At 37.8% G+C, this 13,774-nt stretch overlaps 2 protein-coding genes across 2 annotated transcripts; both read left to right on the top strand.

Moving 5' to 3' along the window:
- Positions 1-1,941: 1,941 nt before the first annotated feature.
- LOC131306384 (uncharacterized) lies at positions 1,942-5,846 on the top strand. The gene is made up of 2 exons (XM_058332590.1): positions 1,942-2,188; positions 4,135-5,846. Exon 2 carries the CDS (start codon positions 4,501-4,503, stop codon positions 5,728-5,730), a length of 1,230 nt encoding a protein of 409 aa, XP_058188573.1. The 5' UTR covers positions 1,942-2,188; positions 4,135-4,500; the 3' UTR covers positions 5,731-5,846.
- Positions 5,847-10,285: 4,439 nt separating this feature from the next.
- On the top strand, positions 10,286-13,494 carry LOC131306383 (cytochrome c). The gene is made up of 3 exons (XM_058332589.1): positions 10,286-10,585; positions 11,771-11,904; positions 13,109-13,494. Exons 1-3 carry the CDS (start codon positions 10,474-10,476, stop codon positions 13,202-13,204), a joined length of 342 nt encoding a protein of 113 aa, XP_058188572.1. The 5' UTR covers positions 10,286-10,473; the 3' UTR covers positions 13,205-13,494.
- The last annotated feature ends 280 nt before the right edge of the window (positions 13,495-13,774 follow it).

The raw sequence follows: 13,774 nt of genomic DNA, 5'->3' as shown, positions 1-13,774 counted from the left end.
TTAAAAAAACATTATTTCCTTGTTAGGCTGGAGCCACTGGCTGGCACTCCGTAGCTGTTGATATGCCCTGTTGGAGCAGTAAGTTTCCAGCAATGAAAGTGTCGTTTTACCATTTTTTTTGATTACTTCAAGGGCGAGATACTTTGGTGGGTAATAAAGGTACTTAAAAAACCTATAGTGCACCGGGTGTAGAGCTAAATTTTTTACTAATTATATAAACATTCTTCTTCAGCAGATCCCGAGTTAAAATTGTGTTTTTGTGCACATAATGAATACAGACATGTATGCTTGCTTTTATAAATTAACAGAAAAATGATATTGGCACTCCAAAAATTGATGGAAACACTTCAAAAAATAAAAAAAAAGTGTCTTTGAAATTGCACTGATTTTGGAGTGCATGCATCAATTTTTTGAGTGCCAATATCATTTCTCAATTAACAATGCTGCATATACAGATGTTAACACGTAGGAATTCGGATCTAGATGTGTCTGCAATTGCCGGATGTACGTGAGCTCCACCCGGTAATTGCGAAGCCCGCATAGATTGAAAGACTTTGAATGCATCTGTGTTTTAATACGTGCACATCCGTCTGTATTTATAGCATTTGTAATTAATATGAACTAGGAGCAGAACTTTTGGGAACACGGGGCTAAACGTAATAAATCTCATTGTATTATGATAGAAGCGACTAATTGCATTAATAATGAGTAATGTTTTTTTTTTTAAACAGAATAATGAATAAGATTGAAACAACTAAAACGTTGACCGAATTCGTAGACCAAATAAATATGACAAACATCATGGAAGACATCAACTCTAGTGGATGAAATTGATCATGTTATTTTAAATAATTAAATCTTAGTATAAGATTGAGGCGACAAATACGGTAGATGAAAAGATTGATGATACTTATATGCGGAAATTGCTTATACAACCATGACGTTTTTTACTTCAAAACACAATATTTAAAATTAAATGACGTCCACGGTGCTTGTATAACGATCTTTGTGACCATCAAAGGATATTGGCTGTTATAGTTTGTCTTTGTCCAACAAATTTTGTTGGCGCCGATATTGACATTGATATTTCATATACTACAATGTGAAAATAAAAAAAGCAAAAACTCATCACTTTCCCTTTGTTTTACGTCATTTTAAAAAAAAAAACCCTTTTTCTCTTATTATCATAAGCTTCTTTATTTATACTTCTCCATTTTCAAAATATTATTTTCATTCTCACTTTTTAATTTTTTATTTACTAGTTCTTTTTGTTACTAACAAGACTCCAGTATTTACTAGCTACTTTCTCTAACATCTATATTTCTCACTCTCTCCACCCATTTTCCCTTTCACATATTTATTTTTCAGATAAATACTTATTTTTTAAATTAAAGATGATATATTAAGAGAGAATATCTTGTCTCGTAAAATGATAAATAAATACTTTAAAAACACTTTGTGCATCCCTATTTAATAATTTTTTAAGAGTTTGTGTCATTTTTAAATTAATTATATTTTTTAATTTTCAATATTTTACTAGGTGATTTCGAAAATATTGTATTATAGAACTAATCGAAATCTATCAAATAAGATCTATATTCGATATGAAATTTATTAAATTTTTTAAAATATAAGTAATTAATTTTTTAACCGATTAAAATAAAACGAAGAACAATTAAATTGAGACCGAAGAAGTCAAAATCTTAGCTGATAAACTAATCCCATTGGTGGACCACAGTACTTAACGAGCACTCTACTCTTTAACCCAAACTTGTTCTAACATTAAAACAGTTGACGCCGCCGCCACCACATTGCCAGCTAGGCTCGTTAATCGCCCGAACCAGCCCCTAATCCCCCCGAACCTAAAGCCTCGGACGATCTAGCTGTGTCCAGTCTGTCATTTCCCAACTTTCCTTTTCCATTCTTTTTTCTTTTATTTTGGTTGGTTTATTTGCTGGAGACAGCCTGTCACCAACAAATCCCCGCCTCTCTCTCCTCCCCTCCCTCTCTCTCTCTCCCCCTCCTCTCCCACATTACCTTCCATACCTTACGTTCTCTCTCTCTCACTGTGTGTCTCTCTCTCTCCAAAACCTCTCTCTCTCTCTGAGTCTCTCTCTTAGGGTTTGAAATCTGCTCCAGCGGCCCCTGATTCGTCGTTGTCCCACAACAGATCGAGCCTCTATGCCTCGTAAGTTCTCTCTCTCGAGCTCTTTCCCTTCCTGTTCCGTACCGTTATCCCCGTCAATTGTGTTGTTACTGCTCTCCTTTTGCATTCTCGGTATCAGCGTTGGATCTATTTTTCCGAATTTTGTGTTTTGTTTCTGTTGCTCTTCTTCTTCTTTTTTTCCTTTCAGTTAAGTGTTTTAATTGATTGCGTTTTATGTGACGATGAAAAAAAAAAAACTGATTGTTTATTTGACAATTGGATGTTTTTCGTGTTATTTGCAATTGCTATGGTTGTTTGTGTGTTTCGGTTGGTTTAGTGGGATGAACGATGCTTTAGACGGAGTTTGACAGGGAATGGCTTTATAGTTTAGAACGTAGCTTCTACGAATGCTTGAATTTTGGCGTATGAGAATTTGCGAGTTGGCCTATGTAAGATCACTAGAGGTGCTGTTAATTCTGTTATTTTGTTGCGTTGTGCTATCGTTACGTAGATTCAGCTAGTTTGAATGCGTACCGGATGTAAAACTAGTACTTGAGAGTTTAAAAAGTAGCTTACGACTTATGTGCTTTATAAATTTGAGGGTTGTGATTGTGAACTTTTCCTAATTAAGCTATTTGTGTGTTGTACCATTTGCATGACGCGTTGATGTTATGGTCCGATTTAGGAATGGTAATAGGAGTGTGAGTGGCTTGAATGCTACGTCAAGGAGAGTTGCGGTGGAATAATTTGTTTAAGATCGGAAGGTGGATGTGGTGTGCTTTCAAGAGAGATGCTGGAGGAGAGAGTTGAGGGTGTGTAGGGGGTTAGACATGTGGTTGTTTTTTTCCGGTTATGTAAAGATTGATCTGTGTCAAATGCTCGTTGATGCTGGAGATCATTTACAGGGTTTGGAAACTTGGTGTTGCATTTTAGTGGGTTGAGTAGTTACTGTAACGATATGAATATCTTGCTCTATTTTCCTGTTTTACTATTTTCAACAAGAGGACTCCAAGGCCTAATCCGGATGCAGCATTTTTTCTAGGGGTGAGCAAAAAATCCGTTAAACCGCAAATCCAATCCAAACCAATCCAAACCGAAAGGTTTGGTTTGGTTTTTTAGTAGTGTGGTTTGATCATGGTTTAAAAAAATTAGAAATCGCTTTATATGGTTTGGTTTGTGGATTCACATTCACGGTCATAGTTCCAAACCAATCCGAACCGTATAATACATTTATATATAATTTAATTATTACCACTGCCCTTTTGCTGCCTTATTTCAATTCAATAGTTTTTAGGAATTATCTTTGCCATTTTATTTGGTTAAACTATCTTAAGGTGTTTAATAGTTGGTATTTTTAGTTTGTTCACTTAGTCACTTACCGGTATTTCACTTTCTTAGTTAGGACTTGAGGCAATTATTGATGTTCTACTCTTAATTAGTTGGTTGAAGTTAGTGTGTTTTGATAATTTGAATGGAATTGGTTTTAATATAAGTTTTCTTTTAATTTATCTTTGTAATTTTAAGTACTTTAAATATTTTTTGAAGATGATAGTTTAGTTCAAAATAAACTGTGGTTTAAACTGAAACCGAACCGTATTTATATGGTTTGGATTGGTTTGGTTCTATACCTTTTGTGGGTTGATTTGGTTCTCTAAATTCATAATCTGTAGGTATTGGTTTGGTTCTTGGTTTACTATAAATCCGAACCAATCCGGACCTTTCTCACCCCTAATTTTTTCGAATCTCATCTTTGTAACGCTAAGATCTAGTTAAAACTGGTTATTTATTTATTGAGCAGCTCCTTTTTTTTTTTTTTAATCTGCATTAAACAGCTCTTTGCATATCAATTTTTTAAGCTCTTTCTAAGTTCTAAATTACTTGGACTAGAACAGAAAATAAAGATAATACCAGGGATCTGATCCCATTATTGTCATTCCTTTTCCTGTTCTTTTGGCTATTTGAGTTATTTTGTACCTGCTATGTTTTAGGTGGTTTGACATTGCGGTTCATTTCGGAGCTTATGCGTTAAGGTTCAGAAATGTTTATGTGGGCTTGATCAGGATGTGTCTTAAGTGCAAGGACTTACTGTTGTTGACAGCAATGCTCAGTATTTCATTATAGTCGAGTTACAGAGTTGCTTTACTCTCACTGGTCAACCGAGATTTCTGCTGAGTGGATTTCTGATTGATCATCCCTGGACTTATATATGGTTTTTTGGTGTCAACATTGGGCTGTAGATATTGTTGTGCGATTGGCTCTTTCCATTTTCATTTGCTGAGAAGTCATTCACATTCCATAAGGTTTTTCAGTGTCCATGCTGGCAGAGAGCATGCGTGGAATCTGCGGTTTGGGTAATGCCCCTGACGAGAGTTGTTGCTGATGCGCTCGGTGTGTTGACAATTTGCCTTGTTGCTCTCTTGGTCCTTCTTGGCTTGTTCTGCATTTTGTATTCTGTCTACTTCCGCTCTCACATCCGCACTCCAGGTTTTATTCAGCTCAGTTATTTCAGTCGTCCTTGGATCATCCGAATTGTATTCATCCTGTTTGCAATCTGCTGGGGTTGTGGTGAGATTGTTAGATTAAATCTGTTGAGACAGGAGGGCAGCGCATCGAATGTTCTGATCTCAAAATGGCAGGAAACTGTTTGCAAAATTTATGTTGTTACAAACCTAGGGTTTGCGGAACCTTGTTTGTTTCTCACCCTTGCATTTCTCGTTCGTGCGTCCTTATCAAAGACCGAGTCAGGTACATTGAGCCAAAAATGGAATCTGAAAACAGCAGGTTACGTTCTGCTGTGTTGCGTCCCTTTGTTTGTTCTTCAGCTTATTGTTGTTCTAATTGGACCAGAGATTTATGAAGGAGAGAGCTTTATGAGCAAAAAAGCACACTATACGGCTGCTGCATACGAGATGGAGGACCGAAACGTTGCCCTTTGCACCTACCCTTTATTGAGTACAATCTTCCTTGGTCTTTTTGCTATTGTCCTAACTGCTTATTTGTTCTGGCTCGGTAGGGGTATTCTAAATTTGGTCATCAATAAGGGTTTGCAAAAAAGAGTTTACGCATTGATACTCTCTGCTTGCATTTTCTTTCCATTAAGGGTTTTACTCCTTGGTTTAACCGTTCTATCTAGGCCAGAGCAACTTTTGTTTGAAGCTCTTTCATTCTTGGCTTTTCTTTCCCTTTTATGCTGTGTCGGGGTGGATATTTGCATCCTCGTCTACTTTCCAGTTGCTGATTCTTTAGCTTTGAGGAAATTACACGACATTGAGGCTAGGAGAAGGATTAGTGATGAACACCACATCGACACTGTTTCACTAATTGCTAACCGAAGCCCTCTGGAAGAAATTACGGAAAGCCCTAGGAGAAGTTCAGTCACTTCTGCGAACCGTGGTTCCATTTCTTTTCGGACTACTATGGAGAGGGGTGAATCCTCGGGGGAATTTGTGGAACTGGGCCTTCTCTATCCTAGCCAGTCTTCAACAATTGCAGGGCCGTCCCGACTTCTTGGCTGGCCTATGATCTCTCCGACACAAGGTCACGAAGTTCGTGAATTGCAAACGGGAAGTGAGAATTTGTGGTAGAGCTCATTTTTGTGGTGTGTAAATTTTTTAGTTGCAATAATACTGCTATCTTTTCAGTTTTGTTTTTCATTTGATATATATTCAATGGTTTGCCTGCTACTGGCTTAAAATTTTTTTTTTGGCCATCTCTGTTATTTTTTTACTTCATAGAATTGCATCCATGCCCCTGCTCGTGGTTCTCTCTCCCGGTGTGAACAGTTTGTTTTTTGCCCCGTTCTTTGGATTTGTGTCCGATGAGAACTGAATTTTATTTTTTATACTACCGGTTTGTTACCTATAATTGCTCAGAATTTGTCCCAAGGAACATTTTGTTTTGCAAGAAATAGTCTTCTAACACTTGCCCTGATAAAGCCTTCAAAGATCAATGTCAAACTCTGTTTGGGGTTTGCTTATTTACAAGTTCCTGCAATAAAAAAGTTTTTTTTTTTTTTTTATCACATTCAATCCATACTTATTGGATTGACAGATCGATTGCCGAGGAAAATCGTGAATTACATTAGCTAGACAAAATGATTTAGGAGTCTTTGGGATGCATGGGTTTCAAATGCTTCAGGAGTTTCTTGGCAGCAAATGAACTGCTGTTTGGTTCAGCGTCGAGAAAAGTCTGTGCATGGTCCGGCATGGATGCTTCGTACTCGAGGGAACGTTAGGGGGGTTCAGGTGAGGGGGGAGGAAAATTGACGGGAGAAATGACCAAGTTTGGTCACCACCGCCTCCAACAATTTGCTAGTGCATGTATGAGCGAGAGCATTAAAAGTGTTTTAGAAACACATAAATTCGCGAGATCGAGTATTTAGAGTGCAAACCACAGTGTGATGATTGAAAGTGAGGGGAGCGCATGCTATTTTGTAGGGATTACTAATGTTTGTCCGTGCTTATGGCACTATCCATTCCGACACCCCAATTGGAATTGAAATATCCTTTGAATCTTGATAATAACTCAAAACATTATTTCAAGTTTTAGGTAGCTATAAATTGTTGGAATTAACCTCTTTTTTTTGAACGGCGAAGAATTTTTTTTTTATTTTATTGATATGAAATAAGTGAATACGCAAATAGTGTAGTAAAGAAATTAGCAACTCACAAAATTATGTAGAACGTCATTCAAAAAGGGAAAAAAAAAACCCCACAGAGTCAAAACAGAAGAGAACATTTAACAAATACATGGTAAGCAATAGAAATATCTCTCCAGATTTTGGAAGAAGTGTATACAAAATAGAAGAGAGCATTTTAACAAACACAAGGTGGGCAACAAAAAATACATCTCCCGATTTGATTTCTCTCGAGGGGTTTGGCTGTCGAGGAGGAGTGGACGGTGGACGGTCCCAGTGCTTGACAGTCCGGGGGGGGGGGGGGGGAAACCCCTTTCCCGAAGACAATCAACCTGTAGGGAAGGAAAGGTCTTGTAGAAAGGAAGCAAGGAGAATTGCTTTCCCTCCTTCTTTTGTTTTCACAGACAGAGAGAGCAATTCCGATTCTTTTTTCCACTTAGACAACAAATGATAGTATTTATGTAATATGATGGGTAAATGTGGATACTTTTATAAAATGTGAAAAAATGCATCTCAACCCTTAGATCAAACAAATCGAAGCCATTACAACAACTTGTTTCCACACCTTTCTATTTTATACTCCATAGAGATGTGACCAAGGCAATGGCCAAGTTACCACTCAAGGGCTTGCCCTAGCTGATAGTACTTCGCTTTGCTCCAAAAGTGGGCAGGGTTCGAGTCTTACCAGAGCTCGCACTTTCTAAACCTGGTGGCCAGACCGTGGTGGTTGTTCAGTCACTCAGATATTTGCGCTCCACAGTGGGGTTGAGTTAGTCGCCCCTCCGTGGGGGTAGGTCCTCCATTAACACACACACAAAAAAAATAAAGGCAATGACCAAGTTTGACGGCCCCATTGGACCGTCGATGACACCTCTCAGCAACCCTTTTGGCCCTACCCAGTGGACCAAAGAGTCCAACCTACTTCCCTCATTTAAGATTTAATTTAAAGCACTGATTCTGTATTTATTTTTTTGCCACATAGATATATTTTCGGAAAGCATATCAAACGGTATCCGATCATTACAATATTTGGCGTGTTTGATATTTCTGGACATTATTTTAGAAAGTGAACAATTTTAATCATTAAATTAAGTAGGTGCGAAAGAGTTCACACTTATATTGGGCTGGACGGTCCAATTCCTTTGAGGCATGTTTGATACCGGGATTATGATCCCACATCTATGGCTAGTCCCGCGTTTGTCGTGGGAACTAAGACAATGCTGGACTATAGGGGAGGATCAAAATTTCATAACCACGACATTTACACGAACACTTTTACATTTAAACTCATATTCATGTTGGGACCCACACACACTACACCTTCAATTTGTGCGGAGCCTCCAAATGAATGTGAATGTTTGTGTAAGTATTTGTGTTTTCTTTCTGCTGATATGTTGGAAAAAATAGCAAGCAATGAGTTTGTTTATTTAGAGCTTAGGCATGATAAGTTTCCTTTTTGATATGTAAATTATAAATACTCTAGAGTTTTAATGGGGAGGTAAAAGAAAATAAAAAGTCAATAAGAATTGCTAGTGACAGAAAATGTACAAAGAGCCCTTTCCTTTTTACTTGAATAGTTAATATGTTTGATAGAATTCTTTTGAAAAACAGCAAAAATAACATCAAAAATTTTTCTTAAGCACACCCGTATTCAAGAAATTTGTTAGGAATTTATGAGACACCGTCACGTAATGTTTAAATGTTTTTGTAATAGCACGTGAATTGTTAGGTGTTTCTTGGACATTGTCTCTTGATATTTCAACATTTTTCATAGGCGTTAATGTGGTATCCCTGATTAAATTATACGTATTTCAAACGATAATGCGATGACGGAAAGCAGCATAATGTGACGGTGCGTTGGACAGGTGAACAATTTTTTAGTACTACTTGTTAAAATGCCCTATTAGACTCATGAGAGGTTGGTTCAGTACTGGTGAAAAACCAAATTTGGTTGGACAAAGTTCAAGTGATCGCTATGATGCTATATATAATCACACTATCAATATCACTCAGTGGTATCTTAGTTTCGGTCTCGGCACTCGTGGTAGGATTCCTACAGATAGTAATATAGTGTGATTGAGCAATGCTCCTTAACGGATGTAATGAGTTACCATACTTGTACCTCCTTTTGTATCTGATAAAAAAGGATCTGGATCTTCTCAAATCCAACATTTGGATTATCTCATCATCGCTCCCGTCATCATGTTGAACCAGAGAGGATCCACATCCTAAAAAAAAAAAATCATTCTAAAGTCACAAATATTTACATAAACCCATTCACATTGTGCCCCACGAAAAGATGTGATTGTGTGTGTAAAGTGATTGTGTATGTGTTTGTGGTTGAATATTATTCTCTCCGTCCCAATTTAATGGTCATTTTTGGAAGTTTGTGTCAATTTTCAATTGATTATACTATCTTGTAATTTATAATATTTTGTGTGATTTCGAAAATACCGTATTAAAGAACTAATCGAGATCTATCAAACAAAATTCATATTTGATATTAAAATTTATTATGAATTTAAAGATACAACAATTTTTTTAATCGATTAGAATAGAATGATGAACAATTGAATTGAAACGGAGGGAGTGAAAGATATAAAGCGAGTGCACCGGAAAAGAACGGGTAGTGGGTGGATCTAAATTCTATTTATTCTATGGCGAAATGGGGAAAAAAAAAAGCCCAACCAGACTGAAACGAGGCGTCGCATGTGAGCGCTGTCAACGAATCTCTACGGGGCTTTACCTGAACGGGGCTGCTAACTCTGCCACGAGTTTCAACAACCACGGATGGTTTTCTAGAATCTTATTCCTACTCGCCTGCCAACCAATGAAGTAGATGCGTTTAACTCCAACTTTATGTTCAAAAGTGGAAACAGATAGTCTACGGTTCCCGACCAAGGGATCCCGATTGGATCCCGACGTCCCGTCTAGCCCATTTCAGCCACCGGATGGCTGATTCGAGCCGTTCAAAAATTTCAAAAAAAAAAAATCTACACACGTCGGATGCCGTTAATTCTCGCGCGAGCTCACTCTTTTTTATTTTTAGAATTTTAGAATGGTTTGAATCAGCTGTCCAGTGGCCGAAGTGGGCTTGACAGAGCGTCGGGATCCCTTGATCGTCAGGAACTGTAGCACCACTCTCAAGTCGAAAATGATTTTCACATATTTTTTTTTTTTGCAAATTCACACTACCTTTTCTTTTTTATTGGAAGTGTGAAAAAGTATGTTGAAAGAGTTGTAAAAAAGGATTGAAAATCACTTCCCAAAAAAGAAATGCATAAATAATCTCCGACTCCTGTTAGATTTTTTCCCTCTTCCGGTTTACATCGACGTACACTAAACATGGCGAGTAACCTCTTTTTCCGCCGCACCAAAGCCGGATACGAGAACCAGAGAATCCCAGCAGGACAAAAAAGTGATTTACTGAAAAGAGTCGGGTTATTCTCGTCCTTTCATTTCACTCGCGAATAATGATGAATCGGAGCGACGTGTGCTGCGGCCTCAAAGGCACGTGCTTTTTCATTGGTGCCTTTTTCTCCAAGAGAAAAAAGAACTCCAACGCAAAACGGAAAGCCCTAGAAAGGAAGCCTCCCGCGTCGTCGTCTTCTTCTTCTTCTTCTTCTTCTTCTTCTTCGTCGGCTTTTGAAAACCCTAGAAATCGTCTCAGTTTCTTACGCTTCATCGGAAAATGGCGAGTTTCGATCAAGCTCCTCCCGGCGACGCCAAATCGGGTGAGAAGATCTTCAGGACCAAGTGTGCCCAGTGCCACACCGTCGACAAAGGCGCTGGCCACAAGCAAGGTTCGTCTCTCTCTCCCTCTCTAAAATTCTCATGTTTCTATGTTGAAATCAAAGATCTATCTGGTTTTACGTCCTTAACGAGTTGTAATTCGATGTTTCGTGTTTTTTCATGTTGGATTTGATTGCGTCGCCTGATCTACTTGTAGTTACACATATTGATGCGTGTACATGCAGGAGCGTATTCTATTGCGTGGAATCAATCTGTTTTGCATAGTTTCTGTTGCATTGATTTAGGATTGTGGCGTAGGTTATTTTGATTTTTGTTTTTTGTTCGTGGATCTACAGCTTCGTTGTTTAAGTTACGGATGTTTTTATTTGCATGGGTGCTTAAATCCTCATCATGTGTATAGTAATTAGTTTCTGAGGATATATAGCTAGGGTTACCTTGTTTTGTCTGACTGAACTGAAGTATGTATTGGGCAGAATTAGCACACTCATTGTCGAAAGAAACAATTAAAGAATCGAGGGAATTTATTTTCTCTTTTTTATGAACACCTTAATTTGGCCATTTAGTTGTCTTGTTCTGAAGTATGAATTTGGGCGTATTACAATTAGCTCAGTCATTGTCGAATGAAGGGCAAAAAAATCGATGGAATTTATTTCCACGCTTTTTGTGAACATCTAAATTTGGCTATTTAGTTGTTTTGTTTTGAAGTATGAATTTGGGCAGTATCACAATTAGCTTAGTCTTTGTTAAAAGAAACAACAAAAGAATCAAGGGAAATTATTTTTTTCCTTTTTAGTGAACATCTAAATTTGGCCATTTTTTAAAACCTTTCCACTTGGTTGATTTATAATCGAGAGATTCAGTATGTGTTGAACACACACCTACTAAGAGCATCTCCAACCTTGGCTTCAAATTTGAGGATGTCAAATTTTTTTGAAAGCTTACGTGGCAATTTGATAATGACCAAGTTTTCCTAGAGATCACCAAGTTCCGGAGTTTTGACGTGAGAAATACGCACACATAGTAACTGTTCCTTTGCAGACGCAGTCACTCCTTGTGGTAATTGTTCTGGATAACTTAGGCTCTCGCTCTCCATCATCCTGCTATTGGTACTTTATCATATAAATACTTGACTAACTGTGATACAGTTTACTTGACTTCTTTGAACTTCCTATTTGTGTCTTGTTGTTTCTCCCAACTTTTGAGGATTTTCTTTCTGTTGCGGTTTAAAAATCCAGGACCAAATTTGAATGGTCTTTTCGGAAGGCAGTCTGGCACAACTCCTGGGTACTCATACTCTGCTGCTAACAAGAACATGGCTGTTAACTGGGGAGAGCCTACGCTGTATGACTACTTGCTTAACCCCAAGAAGGTATGTTAGTTGTTTCTCTCTTTTAAGACTAATTATGGAACTCTATTAATTTGATAGTCTCGGAATGCCTTTATATCAAGTTTTTGGTATCCTTGTGATGCTGCTTGAGCAGGGATATAGTAATGACTGAGGCCGTGATGTGTTGCTTAATTTGAACTTAATCATTGTCATGCTTTTGATGTGTGTTAAGAAGCTTGGAGGTGTAAAAAGACTGTAGACCTCAAATTCTCTTGAGTTAATTGCTTTCAAGGAAGTTGTCTTTGTGACCCAGACTGGTTTGTGAAACCACAAGCAAGAAGTGGATGCTTTTGTAGTTTCGAATTTTGGGTCCCTTATCGTTTCCTTAACAAGTGGGACTGAAGGTCGAATATCGGATATGACTGGAGTATTAATAGGAGTGGAGCTGCGGTGGGTTGAAAATTGACAACCACGAGATGTCTAAGACTTTTGAATTCCACGATCTAGGCATAATTGATGGTGGGATTGAAAATTATTTGACCTATATAATGAGAGTTATCTCCGGTCAAGGGTGCTCCTGGCTTATAATGGAAGTTGCAATTAAGTGGTACCAAGAAAATTAGAAGCAAAATTTTACACAAGCAATGAGGCAAGTGATGTTGTACAGACATCATTTGCTATAGCTTAGAAAATATATATTGCTGAGATGAATATGGTTGAGATGAGAAGCTTAAGTGAATATGGCTTTACAAAAGAGAATATAGGATAGCTTATCGTAACGTTTGTATAAGGGTAGGAGTATCAGTGTAACACCGATTGGATCAATAGAGAACAGAACTAGGAGATTGTTTGTATACAATGAAGGAACGTGGATGCATCAGTTATGAAAAGTGATTAGAGGGTATCAAAATTGCGTAATTGTTGAGGCCTCTTATGAACTTTGTAAAATTTTGAGAATGATATATCTGTTAGTTTTCTCTACTACCGTTGATATTAGTAACAGAATAGTGAGCTCAACATGGAAAATAATTTACTGCTAAGGTACGAATTGAACTCCCAATATGTGTGTAGAGAAGAAGGAAGCTGCTAGAGAATGTTGACTGGTAGATATTGTCTGGATATCGTATGTTGCTTGCAAATATGATTCCTTTGAACTCAGAAAACATGATAAGGGGCTTGTTTGCTTTCAATCTCTGTATTTGATACAACAAATGAAGCTTATGAATTTGTTGTCTGGTATTTGCAGTACATCCCTGGAACCAAGATGGTTTTCCCTGGACTTAAGAAGCCGCAGGATCGAGCTGACCTCATCGCATATCTCAAGGAGGCAACATCTTCCTAATTCTTTTGCCTCTATATAGGCTTTCATATTTTGCGGCAGGTGGATGATGATTTTGGTTACTGGTCACTAGTTTGGAATTCTTTTTCCTGAACTCTAGCTATTGCATAAAATAAATGAGACCATTTAGGGGTTTCTGCTACATTATTTCTCTGGAAACCCAAGCCAATACTCAATTTTTTGTCATGTTTGTTGAATCTCTGATGATATGTTTGCTCTCTTAACTGATTTGTTCACCATTATATGTCCTGGTTGCATATTTCAATGAATGGTGATGGGTTTTGCTAGTGGCATCTTTTGGTCTCTTGATTTCGCTGCTGGAATCTTCTGTTCTCTTTTCTTTTTCTTTTTGCTTTCTGAGACTGGAAAGCGGAAACTAGGTTTTTCTGGGATCGTGGGGCATGGTGTACAAGGTTCGATTTTGATACATGTTCCCAGTTTTTATATCTCAGTTGGGATGTCTTGGTGATTTGAGATTGGAAACCATCTCTACATACCCCGTAGCACACTCATGTTGGATTGGCCTAATAATGAGTAAACGACTAGTTTAATTTGTTGTCAAGCATTCGAATC

This window comes from Rhododendron vialii, chromosome 11a (genome assembly GCF_030253575.1).
Source record: "Rhododendron vialii isolate Sample 1 chromosome 11a, ASM3025357v1".
Classification (NCBI taxonomy): Eukaryota; Viridiplantae; Streptophyta; class Magnoliopsida; order Ericales; family Ericaceae; genus Rhododendron; species Rhododendron vialii.
Note: the sequence above shows the minus strand (reverse complement) of the source record. Positions and strands in the feature narration are given on the sequence as shown.

Bases quoted from the DNA above. Each gene is read 5' to 3' on its own strand.
- LOC131306383 (XM_058332589.1), top strand. From the start codon at position 10,474: ATGGCGAGTTTCGATCAAGCTCCTCCCGGCGACGCCAAATCGGGTGAG. The intron at 10,586-11,770 runs GTTCGTCTCTCT...TTAAAAATCCAG, and splicing joins AGGCGCTGGCCACAAGCAAG to GACCAAATTTGAATGGTCTT. The intron at 11,905-13,108 runs GTATGTTAGTTG...TGGTATTTGCAG, and splicing joins ACTTGCTTAACCCCAAGAAG to TACATCCCTGGAACCAAGAT.
- LOC131306384 (XM_058332590.1), top strand. From the start codon at position 4,501: ATGCCCCTGACGAGAGTTGTTGCTGATGCGCTCGGTGTGTTGACAATT.